This window comes from Bubalus kerabau, chromosome 8 (assembly GCF_029407905.1).
Source record: "Bubalus kerabau isolate K-KA32 ecotype Philippines breed swamp buffalo chromosome 8, PCC_UOA_SB_1v2, whole genome shotgun sequence".
Classification (NCBI taxonomy): domain Eukaryota; kingdom Metazoa; phylum Chordata; class Mammalia; order Artiodactyla; family Bovidae; genus Bubalus; species Bubalus kerabau.
This window is the reverse complement of record NC_073631.1, coordinates 111,512,029-111,525,892: the sequence shown is the minus strand read 5'-3', so window position 1 is coordinate 111,525,892 and position 13,864 is coordinate 111,512,029. Positions and strand designations below refer to the sequence as shown.

Genomic DNA, 13,864 nt, shown 5'->3' with positions numbered 1-13,864 from the left:
AGAAAAATTATGACCAACCTAGACACCATGTTAAAAAGCAGAGACATTACTTTGCCAACAAAGGTCCATTTAGTCAAAGCTATGATTTTTCCGTAGTCATGTATGGATGTGAGAGTTGGATTATAAAGAAAGCTGAGTGCCAAAGAATTGATGCTTTTGGACTGTGGTGCTGGAGAAGACTCTTGAGAGTCCCTTGGACTGCAAGGAGATCCAACCACTCCATCCTAAAGGAAATCAGTCCTGAATATTCATTGGAAGGACTGATGTTGAAGCTGAAACTACAATACTTTGGCTACTTGATGTGAAGATCTGACTCATTTGGAAAGACCCTGATGCTGGGAAAGATTGAAGGCAGGAGGAGAAGGGGATGACAGAGGATGAGATGGTTGGGTGGCATCACCGAGACAATGGACATGAGTTTGAGTAAACTCTGGAGGTTGGTGATGGACAGGGAAGCCTGGTGTGCTGTAGTCCATGGGGTCGTTGGACACAACTGAGCAAGTGAACTGAAGGGAACATTTCATGCAAAGGTGAGCAAAGTAAAGGACAGAAATGGTAGAGACCTAACTGAACCAGAAGATATTAAGAAATGGTGGCAAGAATGCACAGAAGAACTATACAAAACAGATGTTCATGACCCGGGTAAACACAATGGTGTGATCACTCACCTAGAGCCAGACATCCTGGAATGCAAAGTCAAGTTGGCCTTAGGAAGCATCACTACAAACAAAGCCAGTGGAGGTGATGGAATTTCAGTTGAGCTATTTCAAATCCTAAAAAATGATGCTGTGAAAAAGTGCTGCACTCAATATGCCAGAAAATTTGGAAAATTCAGCAGTGGCCACAGGACTGGAAAAGGTCAGTTTTCATTCCAGTCCCAAAGAAAGGCAATGCCAAAGAATGTTCCAGCTTCTGCACAATTGCACTCATCTCACATGGTAGCAAAGTAATGCTCAAAATTCTCCAAGCCAGGCTTCAACAGTACGTGAACTGTGAACTTCTAGATGTTTAAGCTAGATTTAGAAAATGCAGAGGAACCAGGGATCAAATTGCCAACATCCATTGGATCATCCAAAAAAAAAATCTACTCTGCCATTTGGTAAAGATTAGTTTGTTTTGTTGTTTGGTGCATCAGTCCTGTTGCTCTTTGCGTCCCCATGGACTGCAGCACGCCAGGCCTCCTGTCCTTCACTTTCTCCCAGAGGTTGCTCAAACTCATGTCCATTGAGTCAGTGATGCCATCCAACCATCTCGTCCTCTGTCCTCCCCTTCTCCTGTCTTCAATCTTTCCCAGCATCAGGGTCTTTTCCAAGGAGTCAGTTCTTCGCATCTGGCCAAAGTATTGGAGTTTCAGTTTTCAGCATCAGTCCTTCCAGTGAATATTCAGGACTGATTTCTTTTAGGATGGAGTGGTTGGATCTCCTTGCAGTCCAAGGGACTCTCAAGAGTCTTCTCCAACACCACAGTTCAAAAGCATCATTTCTTTGGTGCTCAGCTTTCTTTATGGTCCAACTGTCACATTCGTACATGACTACTGGAAAAACCTCCTAATAAGCTGAATAAATGAGGGAAATGAAGGTGAACTGCTGCTGCCATTGTGTGGGGCTCACTTTTTTTTTCCCTTAGGTGATCTCATGGGTCATTTCTAAGCCATGACCCCCTACTGTAAGGACAAGTGAGGTTCCAGTGCCAGTCTGGTTAGTAACTAATACTGTGTTAATTTCTTACTAATTAAAAAAATGCTAACCCTTTCACTGTTCAGTTGGATGACTGTTTTAGATAATTGTATCAGAGATGTGAATAGGATCTAGCTCTCTGTATAATCCAAATAATTGTTATTCTCAGAGATCTGAAATAAAAAAATTGCTTTTCTTGAAATTTGCTATTGTCTTTTTATTTTCTTAATAGAAAATATTGATGTAATTATTTTCCAAAGATGAAATAGAACAATCTTTGCCTTCTGATGCAGTGTTCCCCTCCCCCTCCTTGGATTTATACATGAAGTCCAGAAACACTTTTGGGCTCTATTTATATGACAGTTATGTTCTATGGAATAATTGTGGAATGACTATTTTATGGAATAATTTTCAGTTCTGTTTTTTCCCTAGCCCCAGGGTGTTAAAAAAAAAAATTAAGACTTTATTTTTTAAAAAACAGCTTCATATTTATAGACAAATTGAGAAGATGGTAGAAAAAGGTTCCTATGTATCCCCCTATTTTCCCATTTATCTGCACCTTCCATCAGTATGGAGTGTTACAATTAGTGAACCCATATTGACATATTATTATTAGTTCCATAGCTTATTCAGATTTCCTTAGTTTTTACCTAATGACCCTGTTGTGTCCCAAGGTTTCATTCAACCTACAGTATTACGTTTAATCGTCATGTCTCCTTGGGAACCTGTTGGCTGCGGCAATTTCTCAGATTTTCCTTGTTTTTGTTGACCTCAGCGGTTTTGAGGTGTATTGAGCAAAGACTCTGATGCTGGGAGGGATCAGGGGCAAGAGGAGAAGGGGAAGACAGAGGATGAGATGGCTGGATGGCATCACTGACTCGATGGACGTGAGTCTGAGTGAACTCCAGGAGTTGGTGATGGACAGGGAGGCCTGGCGTGCTGCGATTCACGGGGTCACAAAGAGTCGGACACGACTGAGCGACTGATCTGATCTGATCTGATTGTAGTATGTGTCTCTGTTAAAATTTTCCTGAGTTATTTTTCTTGATTAGACTGGGGATATGGAATTTAGAGAAGAAGATAAAGAGATAGAATGCTGTTTTCATCATCCTGTTTATGACTGCTGATGCTGACCTTGATCCCCTGACCGAAGTGGTGTTGGTCAGGTTTCTCCTCTGTAAAGATTTCCCCCTGTTTTTGTAGCGTACACTCTTTGGAAGGAAACTTCTCTGTGCAGCCCATACTACACAGAGCCCACAACTGCGCTTCCACTCTTTAGGATGGAGTATCTCCTTAAGTAAATAGTGATTTCTTTGGAATTCTTCTGCTTGGGATATATGTTTATTTCCTCCTATTTTATTAATTAAGTTAGTCATTTTTGTTGTATCAGTATTGAGTCATGAATTTTTATCTTTATACTTGGGGTTGTTAGCCAAAACTATTTTATTGCTTAAGCTGTTCCAGTTTTGACCTTTGGGCTATTGGGAGCTCTTTGAATTTTCTCTTACACCCCTTCGGCATACTTCCATCAATGTGGCTGTCTTGTTTTTTGGGTTTTGGGGGCAGTGCTTCCTTACTCCCTGGCACTATCTGATGGTTCAGGCTTGTCTTATGAATTTCCTTTCTCCCAATCACAAAACATAGAATCAGCCATTTCTTCTAAGAAGCAGGTGTTTCTTTGTTGTTTTCATTTTAAATAATAAAAGTGAGGAGAGAGCTACCTAAGAATGAAAGTGAGTTGGCATGCCCCTCCCACCTTTCTTACCTTCTGAACTTGTCCTTCAACTAGTCCTTAGCCATCAGAGGACCTCTTTGCTTTTTTAGCTCAAGGCTGATGATTTCATCTCATTTTTGATTGTCCTTTTCATGTCATGAACTTGGACTCGTGTATGTTGCTTATGCCCTTAGCCACTCAGTCATGTCCGACTCTTTGCAAGCCCATGGAATGTAGCCCCCCAGACTCCTCTGTCCATGGGATTTCCCAGGCAAGAATACTGGAGTGGGTTGCCGTTTCCTTCTCCAGGATCTTCCCGAGCCATGGATTGAACCTGCATCTCCTGTGTCTCCTGCATTGCAGGCGGATTCTTTACCCACTGAGCCATAAACTTGGACATTTGTACTTAATTCAGAGTTTCCAGGCAACTTGGAGTACTTTGGCTTTGAGCCATCCAGGATCAGGGGTTTTCCATCGTCTATAATTGAAATCCCTTTGAGAAAGCAAATCAAGTATTTTGACTTATCCTGTATTTCTCTTTGAGAGAGAATGACTCATTCTCCTCAGAATGAGGGGAATGACTTAGTACATTTGATTTTAAAAGTTGTCGTTTTTACAGCATAAGGAAGACATTCTTCCTAGCCTTTCTCTTAAGTCTTTTTGTACCTCCTAGAGATAGCATCAGTGTGACAACTTGAGAAATATTGGATTGGCCATTAGATGGTACAGAAAAACCTGAACGAACTTTCTGACCAACCCAGTACTTGATATAAGACTGTTAGTTTCTTTACTGCTATGGTCCTAACTATTTTTCTAAATTCCTACACATTTAGAGTCAGGAGTTAAGGGCACGTGGTTCAGTGTCTGAGGCTGACGTGGACTTCTCTCTGCATTGAGATTCTCTCATAGCCTATTTAGAAATAGTGGGTGGTATGGGTACTACATTGTCTGCAGCCTAGTAGGGACTAGTAACCATAAGGGTTTTGAGGGTAAAATAAATGCCAAACAGAGGAGTCTAGATTAGAAGAGTAAAGAGTATCAGATCCTAGTACCTAAGGATCTTTATGCATAGAACCAGATTAACATAGCTGTTATGTATAGAAATAGTTGGAGGAGTTAATTTTTGGATAACATCATTAGCAAACTGTACTATACATTTTCAGATGTCTCCGTTCTTTTCAAAAATGCTTTCACAGATAACGCCTTAATGAAAGTATGGGTTTTAGAGGAGCAGTAAGGTGGATAATAATGCTTTTCCCCTTCGTCAGATTGTTCTTTGAGCCACAAAAATACTGAGTTCATATATCAAAGAATCAGTGACATAAAGCAGTTTGCTCCTTCACTTACACATACATGCAATATTGTTGAATGCCTCCTTTAGCAGTGCAGACCTTGCCAAAGATTAAAGGACCATTGGTTTATCCTAGCTATTAGCTCCTTGCCATTAACGTCGTATCAAGCACTTACAGGCTATCAGTCTCTTATCCCTGTTGAATAAATTAACGAGTTGAAGTCTTCCTTCCTGTGTTTTGATGCTTGCCTGCTTTGTCTTTTCCAGTTTCTCTCTTGATCATCTTTACCTTAACCCAGTGAAGACCATGATCACCTCATTAATTAAAATTCAGTTTCTGTCTACAGAATAACAACCCCAAGGATTATTGACTTAAAGTAGGAGTTTAGTTTTTTTTCTCGTATAAAAGAAGTCTGGAGTCAGGCATTGAAGTGCTGGCACAGAGGTTTCATGGAGTCATCAGGGACCCAGGCTCCAGCCTGTTGTTGTTCTTTGCATCCCAGGTGGCTGCTAGACTGTTGTTCATTCATCAGTCTTGCTCCAGATGGCAGAATGGAAGAAAAACAGAAGAAAAAGCCCTCACCACCCCACTTTAAGGAGACTCCCTAAAAGTAACATATCAGGCTCCTTTATACATTTTCTTGGCCAGAACTTAGTGCTATGACTACGTTTTGCTGGAGAGAATCTAAGAGATAGTTTTTCATCTGGACAGTAATATTTCCAGTAAAACAAAAAAAGCCAGAAAGTCAAAGCAAAAACCCAAACTGAAACCACAAAAGCCCCTCAGGATTATGTTGTTGAATAAGAGGAGGAGGAATGTTGTGCGGTAATCACTCGTTTTTGCCACTATCGTTCACTCTGATGCAGCCCAAAAATGCCTCCTGGCTTCCCCTCACCTCTGGACAAGTGATTTTGCCAGTTCTCCAACCAGCCGTCATCACCATCTTGTTTACACCGACTCCTGTTTCAACATCCCAGAATGGGTGGGAAAAGTCCTGAATTTGAGACAGATCTGATGTCCTGTGTCTGCTAGTTGACCCCAACTGAATTCTTATTTTTAAACCTGTGGATATTCAGCTCCTGTAGTCCATTTCTTGCAGTTATTTTTGATGTCCATTCAACTTTCATATTTTGACTTTGTTCTTGTTTATTTTCTTATGAGGAAATCAGTCATCCTCTGCCTCTATCTCGCTTTCCTGTATCGCTGTGATAGATCATCCTTTGCTTCAGTCTCAATACCTGTTTTTACCAATAGTATGTAAGCCTTTGGGCCGGGGGCGGGGAGGGGGGGGGGCGGTGGGGGGGTATGTTAATTCACAAAGGAGACTGCTTTGTGCTCTATAAATACCTGTTGAATGAATGAATGAATCCTTTCCCTTCTCTCTCTTACTTCCCTCTTCCTAATTAGAATACAGTATATTCTATATTTATAATACTTTCTCTGGACTTTGCTGCCTTTTTTTCCCCTATTTCTCACAATTCACTTTTTTATTTAAGAAGAGGCATCTCACAGTTTTCTCACTCCTTGTTCTCTTTACTGTCCTCTGAATTTTCAGACTTTGCTTTGACATTTTCGCCCCCTTGTTAGCCTTTTCTCATTGTCCAGTCTCTTTCATGCTGCATTATTGATGCCACATTCTTGGATATACTCTTAGTTCTTTTACCTTTGTAGCTGTTTCTTCTATATTTCCTTTGTTGACGTCCTTCTGCTCTGTAACACTGAGCAAAATATGACGATTTATGTTTGCAATTTGTTCTTTTCTCTCTCTGCCCTTTCTTTGCAGTATCTCAGCTGCATGTCTGCACTTTGACCTTCGTCTGTCATTTCTGTATGGCTGATCCTCCAGTATACATAAATTGCTTTTACTGCTCATTTCTGCATCACTCTTAAATACTTCCTGGATGCCAGGACTGAAATTTCTCTGTCGTTGTAAAGAGCATGTGTAAAATTTGGAATGTTAGGATACATGTCTCAGGTGCCCATCACTAGGATGTTGCCTCCTAAACTTTCCATGGTAACAGTCCTATCGGCAAAGGATAGCAGCTTCCTGTGCGTTGTCTTTTCTGTCTGGAATGCCCTTTTCTTTGTTCTGGCCGGCTGTCTTTTTAAGGTCAAGTTCAGAGATCTGCATATCACCAAGCTTTCTAGGATGACACCAGACCTTACTGACTTTCTAGGCTTTGAACTTCTGCCACATTCATTTATCTGCTGCCTGGCACTCCTCCTATCCTTGTGTGGTACTGTATGTGGAATAAATCGTCTTTATTATAAATGTCTTATCTTGCAGATACCCTGTAATCTTATTCCTCTTTGTACTCCTAGTGCTCGATATATAACCGGCGCTTAATAACATTTGCCGTGGATGATGGCCTCCCCTTTTCATTTCCTTATCTTGATCCATTTCTAGCACTGAGGTTGCTTAAAAAACAATTAATTTTTCTTATCACCAAACAAACATTTCTTTTCCATAAATGAAATGAAGTGCTCGGACTGAGCTGAATTACAGATTTTCAGCCAGCCTCATTGTGTTCTGCTTTGCACTTTTTACAGTACGTTATAAAAAGCTTGAAGTGATTGTTGGAGAAGTAACTTTTCTCCATCTTTCTTGGTCTTTTGACTGTCATCTAAAAAGTGGGAATAAAAGAGTCATGAAAAGAGCTAGTATGATCTTGTGGAAATAAAGTTTTCCATGGGTGAGTTCAAGTGGGGCTGAGGGAGAGGTTGAGAGGGAAAGAGAGACTGTAACTAAATGAGGATGAAAGTGCATGTAAAAGGCCACACCCGTTAGACTCAAGCAGCTTGGCAGCATCCAGGTGATACCAGACCAGCCAGGTCGAAGGCTACTTGTAGCAAAGTGTTGTGTATTTCATAAGGATAGGAATTCACCTCAGGGGCATGTTTGCTGTGCGCCCCTACAAAAAGAAGCATTTGTTGTTGTTCAGTCGCTAAGTTGTGTTCAACTCTTTACAGCTTCATGGGCTGCAGTTGCTTTTATGATGAACTATATTTTAATAATAAATTCCTCAGCAATATAGTGATGTGATGGACACATGGAATAAAGTAGATCCAGTTTACCTACGGTGTCTTTTAAAATCCAGGTATAAGAAATCAGCTGTGACTAAAATTTAGCTCTGTATAGACTTAAAACCCAAACTAATAAGAGTACAATTCCAGACTCAAATTAGGGAACACAAGACTTAACTTCACTTGTTTACTTGATTTTGCTTTTTTCCCACAGGGAGTTTGAAATACTGCCTTGTGATTCTGAACCAGCCTTTGGACAAATGTTTTCGTCATCTTTGGCACAAAGGTAACCTTAATTAACATTTATATTTCTTTGCTTTCTTACTCTCCTTTGGACTAATGTGACGGTTAAGTATCCCAGAAACCAGGTGGACTACTAAAAAGTGGAATTTATAATATGCTGATTTAATTATTGAGTTATCAGAAGATGTTATTACTGCTTCTCTGCTTCTCTGTTCTGTTTATACACGTGCTTTCCAAGCAGTGGACCTCTAAGGACAGAATTATAATATAGCACCACTCTGCTGCTGCTGCTGCTAAGTCGCTTCAGGCATGTCCGACTCTGTGTGACCCCATAGACGGCAGCCCACCAGGCTCCCCCATCCCTGGGATTCTCCAGGCAAGAACACTGGAGTGGGTTGCCATTTCCTTCTCCAATGCATGAAAGTGAAAAGTGAAAGTGAAGTCGCTCTGTCGTGCCCGACTCTTAGTGACTCTACTGTATATTATAACTATTATGTGGATGTTTATCCTAAGTACTTACAAGTGTTTGTTCAAGTGTAAATGTTTTTGGCTCCAGTGACAGCAAAAAACCTCCACAAGCCTCACTCATTCCAGCATTCAGTAATTAGATTTCTTCAGGATGACTGGAAGATAAAAGAAGAAGACAGTTACCAGTATATTAGAATTTCTAGGGGTGCAGAAAAATATAGTTAAAAATGGAATATTTTTACTGAAATAAACTTCTATGAAGTTTCATGTAAGAAATAGGCTTTATTAACTCTTTTACATTAATCTTTGATTTTTATAGAATTAACTCAAGAAAGTAGTATTAAATAGCATTTGCCATTTTGAACCTCTGTTCTTTAATGAAGTCTTGTTTTTTTTTTTTTCCTAAGGGATACTTTTGCTATGTTTTCACTGTAAGTTTTAGATCAAATTAGATAAACAGAAATCTTGATTCATGATATATTGTAGCATATTGTTGATTTTCTTTTACCAGCCCAGACTAGTGTTCTCCTTGTTGAGGTTGTGTGTCTTAGAATGCAAATCTGTTAGGTTAATCAGCTCACATCTGGACAAAGGTAGTTGTGATACTAGAGGGAATAAATTATTATGTAGTTAATTTTGTAGAAAGAATTTTTCATGTTCAATATGCTCAGGATGAAAACTCTTGGTGTTACAAATTTAGCCAACTTTAAATTAGCTAACTTAAAATTTCACATTGTAGTTTTACTAACATTGCCCTAAAAGTAAACTTATTAACTTATCTTTCATAGCACTTACTGCTTACTAACCTGTAATTAGGTAGTTATTTGGGTATCTTAAAGCCAAAAGGTCTTTTTTGTCACTTTATCTCTGTTGTCTAGTGCTGTGCGTGGCACATAATGGCTTAGTAATTACAGTGATTGAAAGAAAGAATCTAATATGGTTGATATTTCTCATAAAGACCAAAGCAGACTGACTAGGTACATCTTTTTTTACCTGAACTTATTGTATCATGTTTTATAATATTTTTAGGAGTGCATGTAAAACTGTGTTTTACAGCAAATGTTAGAAATTGATAAAATATTCATTGATAGGAGCTGTTAGAAACATTGGATAATGAAAACCACATACTCAACCTCATATTTTGGGGGTGGTTAATGGTCCTGTTTTGCACATAGTGTGATATGATGTAGATTTTTGAGCTGACTGAAGTTCTTCATTTCATTAGGTTTTCTGCAGTGAGTTTCATTTGAAAATGTCTCAGGCCTGACATTCACCAGATAATCAGTTCAGTTCAGTCGCTCAGTTGTGTCCAACTCTTTGTGACCCCATGAACTGCAACACGCCAGGCCTCCCTGTCCATCACCAACTCCTGGAGCCTACCCAAACTCATGTCCATTGAGTGGGTGATGCCATCAAACCGTCTCATCCTCTGTTGTCCCTTTCTCCTCCAGCCCTCAGTCTTTCCCAGCATCAGGGTCTTTTCCAATGAGTCAGCTCTTTGCATCAGGTGGCCAAAGTATTGGAGTTTCAGCTTCAACTTCAGTCCTTCCAATGAACACCCAGGACCGGTTGGACCTCCTTGCAGTCCAATGGACTCTCAAGAGTTTTCTCCAGCACCACAGTTCAAAAGCATCAATTCTTTGGTGCTCAGCTTTCTTTATAGTCCAACTCTCACATCCATACATGACTACTGGAAAAACCATAGCCTTGACTAGACGGACCTTTGTTGGCAAACTAATGTCTCTGCTTTTGAATATGCTATCTAAGTTGGTCATAACTTTCCTTCCAAGGAGTAAGCGTCTTTTAATTTCATGGCTGCAATAACCATCTGCAGTGATTTTGGAGCCCCAAAATATAAAGTCAGCCACTGTTTCCAGTGTTTCCCCATCTATTTGCCATGAAGTGATGGGACCAGATGCTATGATCTTAGTTTTCTGAATGTTGAGCTTTAAGCCAACTTTTTCACTCTCCTCTTTCACTTTCATCAAGAGGTTCTTTAGTTCTTCTTCACTTTCTGCCATAAGGGTGGTGTCATCTGCATATCTGAGGTTATTGATATTTCTTCCAGCAATCTTGATTCCAGCTTGTGCTTCTTCCAGCCCAGCATTTCTCATGATGTACTCTGCATGTAAGTTAAATAAGCAGGGTGACAGTATGCAGCCTTGACGAACTCCTTTTCCTATTTGGAACCAGTCTGTTGTTCCATGTCCAGTTCTAACTGTTGCTTCCTGACCTGCATATAGGTTTCTCAAGAGGCAGGTCAGGTGGTCTGGTATTCCCATCTCTTGAAGAATTTCCCACAGTTTATTTTGATCCACACAGTCAAAGGCTTTGGCATATACAATAAAGCAGAAATAGATGTTTTTCTGGAACTCTCTTGCTTTTTCATTGATCCAGCAGATGTTGGCAATTTGCTCTCTGGTTCCTCTGCCTTTTCTAAAACCAGCTTGAACATCTGAAATTTCATGGTTCACATATTGCTGAAGCCTGGCTTGGAGAATTTTGAGCATTACTTTACTAGCGTGTGAGATGAGTGCAATTGTGTGGTAGTTTGAGCATTCTTTGGCATTTACTTTCTTAGGGATTGGAACGAAAACCGACCTTTTCCAGTCCTGTGGCCACTGCTGAGTTTTCCAAATTTGCTGACATATTGAGTTCAGAACTTTCACAGCATCATCTTTTAAGATTTGAAATAACTCAACTGGAATTCTATCACCTCCACTGGCTTTGTTCATAGTGATGCTTTCTAAGGCCCACTTGACGAATCATTTGATTTGCATTAAAAAATGAACACTTGGTCAGTACACGTATATGAAGGGAAGTAAAGGTATCTAAAGTGTACTGTGTGCTGAAATGGTTAGATAATTCTCATTTCCCAAATAACTTTTCTTTAGGTTATTGAAATGCTAAATTCTTTCATGTATGCCTTTAGGATAATTCTTCATCATTTTGGAGGCATGAACCATTATAAAAAGCAACTCTCTTAACAAAGACTAAGAAATAGGTTTTTTGTGACTCTCGTAACAGAGGCTGTGGGCTTGTGTTTGTGTTGCTGTTCTTCTAAGAAATGGCAATGAAATAGGGAAACTCTGAGCTTGAGCTGATTTTCACAAGAGTGTCCCATAGAAAAGCAGCATCAGTGGTTTGGGGGAAGAGAGACAGAATTGTGTCTTAAGATTTCATTTCAGCAAGTAAGTCATGGCTGGAGGCTGCCCTGCTGTTTCTCTTGAGCTAATTTATGCCTGCAGCATTTTCTGTAACTTCTGTGAATGTTAAGATTTGGCAAGAGCAGAAATTAAGTGGTGAGAGCTGACCACAAAACCAAAACACACGAAAATTTGAAGGCTACTGCATAGCATAAGTCTCTTATATAAATAAGTCTATATTTTACCTTTAATGTATATGTGAAAGGCTTCTGTTGAGTAGGTATTTCTTGAGATTCCCTTCAAAGGAAAGACTACTTTGAAGATGTTAGTTCACATGTTATAAAATCTAGTTTAAATGACTTAAAGAAGGGCTTCAAGGGAGATTAAAATTATAAAAGTTTTTGAGTGTGTTTTCACTCTACTACATCATGAAGTTTTAAGGACTTTTTGGTCACACTTCTTAGAATATATCCCTACTTGTCTAACATTATGTACTCTGGATTTAATCTGGGGACATAAAATAAATATTTGATAGGTAGGTAGATAAGTAAAACGAGAGTCTAGTTAGTATCTCACAAAATGTTCTGTGGCAATCAGAGATTATTGGCCTTTGTGACTATCGCTGTTAGATTTCTTAACCTCCCTCCCTCCCTCCCTTGCTCTCTCTCTCTTTTTTTTTTTTCCCCCTTGAGCCAGGCTTTCTCTTCCAGTAAATGTCTTTTTCACCCTGAAATATATGGTAAGTGAAAGAAACAGAGATGTCTGTGTTTGAATGGCTCTGGTTATTTCTTGTTGTGGGTCATTGTTTTTCATCTCAGGGTCACCAAGCTTACTGGGTCCTCACAGATAGTAGGAGACGTCTCTTGAGTTACATGAAATTGAAATACAAAAAAAAAGAAATAAGAAACCCACAGACATTCATTTACGTGGGATACGGTTGCATAAATTGATCATATATCAGGTTTCTAGGAGTTTGACGTCCTGAATGCATCCTCATTTTTAACGTGAATTCCTGGCCTCAAACTGCCTCTTGCATTTGATCCGCAGAACAGTGGTGACCATATTAATCAGATTATGAATCGATGATCAGGTTATGTCAATGCCATTATGTTTAATCTTTGGTCTTAGAGCTTTTTCCTCTAATAAGGAATTACTTTCCTTTGCTGGGTGTCTGTTTCTCTTATTCCTCTGGAAACCAACCTTAAGATCACATGAGGATATGGGCAACATACTCTGTTCTTGGATGAGGCTTAAGTCGTAAGATATTTTGACAGATCCAGTGGCTTTTTCAGGTTAAAGGGAGGCACATGTGACATTTCATGAACTGAAAAACAAGCAAGGTCTTTGGTTTTGTAGTATCATTTTTTCCCCTCTGTTCTGTTTGTAATGGACCTATTGAGGCCCTTCTGTGCCAGGCATGGGGCTCGAAGCTGGGGGTGGGACTCTGGGCTCTGGGCTTTGGTTGGAATGGAGAGCTGGTGGGCAGGAAAGGTGCAGGTGGGACTCGGGGCTCTCAGTTGTGGTTGGAACTTCCCTGGTGGGGCAGGAAGATGGGGTTGTGGAGGCGTAAGGTTGCAGCCTGTTGATGACAGCATCTTCATCAAGAGCCACAAGGCCTCAGAAGGAGCGTGCTGTATCCCTGCTTCTCAAAAGCTGTGAACCTGTTGTAGCATTTGATTAATTGCATCTGCTTGGCTCATGTCTGTATGCTTGTCTTTCTTTAAAGAAAAACACTTTAGCTGAATAAATACTTTTTAACAGAATCATGACTTGCCCCACTAATCCTACCGATTTTGTGCTGGTGATCAGTATTGCCGTCAGGCTGAAGTTTGAAGTGCCGTGATCTGCTATAAAGAGCCTTGTTGTCCTGACCCTTTCTTTTGTAAATTATGCACCCCAGGACTCTTTTCTCCTGATGACTTGAAGTGAAGCTCAGCCAAAGTTAACAGATTTACAGCATGTGAAGTTTTCTTTTTCCTCTCCTTTTCTACCACTATCTCTCTATTCCATGGGACTTTTCTTCTTTCACTTCTGGTGTCCATTTTGTTTATTTTCATTAAGAGAAATTGGATACTTGTAATTTTTATATGTATTGGTTGGTAGCTTTAAAATACTTGGTATATTAAAGAAATAGCTATTTCATTCCTATTGTATTTATTTGTATACATTATGTCTATTAGAAGGATTTCAAAGGAAACATTTTTGATAATCACCTTGAAAGTTCAGAATCACCTTAGGGTTATTCCTAAAGCTGACTCTGAAAGGGCTAGTCATAGTCCATCTTTTTGGGTTTCTTTTTTT

At 39.7% G+C, this 13,864-nt stretch overlaps 1 protein-coding gene across 14 annotated transcripts in view; it reads left to right on the top strand.

Moving 5' to 3' along the window:
* TPK1 (thiamin pyrophosphokinase 1) overlaps positions 1 to 13,864 on the top strand; it is a 383,151-nt gene that overhangs the window by 81,096 nt on the left and 288,191 nt on the right. For 12 of the 14 annotated variants that reach the window (XM_055591203.1, XM_055591205.1, XM_055591207.1 and 9 more), the window contains one exon: positions 7,921 to 7,992. In XM_055591203.1, the coding sequence (XP_055447178.1) occupies positions 7,921 to 7,992 (72 nt within the window). Of the gene's footprint in view, positions 1 to 7,920; positions 7,993 to 13,864 lie in introns of those variants that run through there. The other 2 variants (XM_055591199.1, XM_055591201.1) reach the window with 2 other exon arrangements.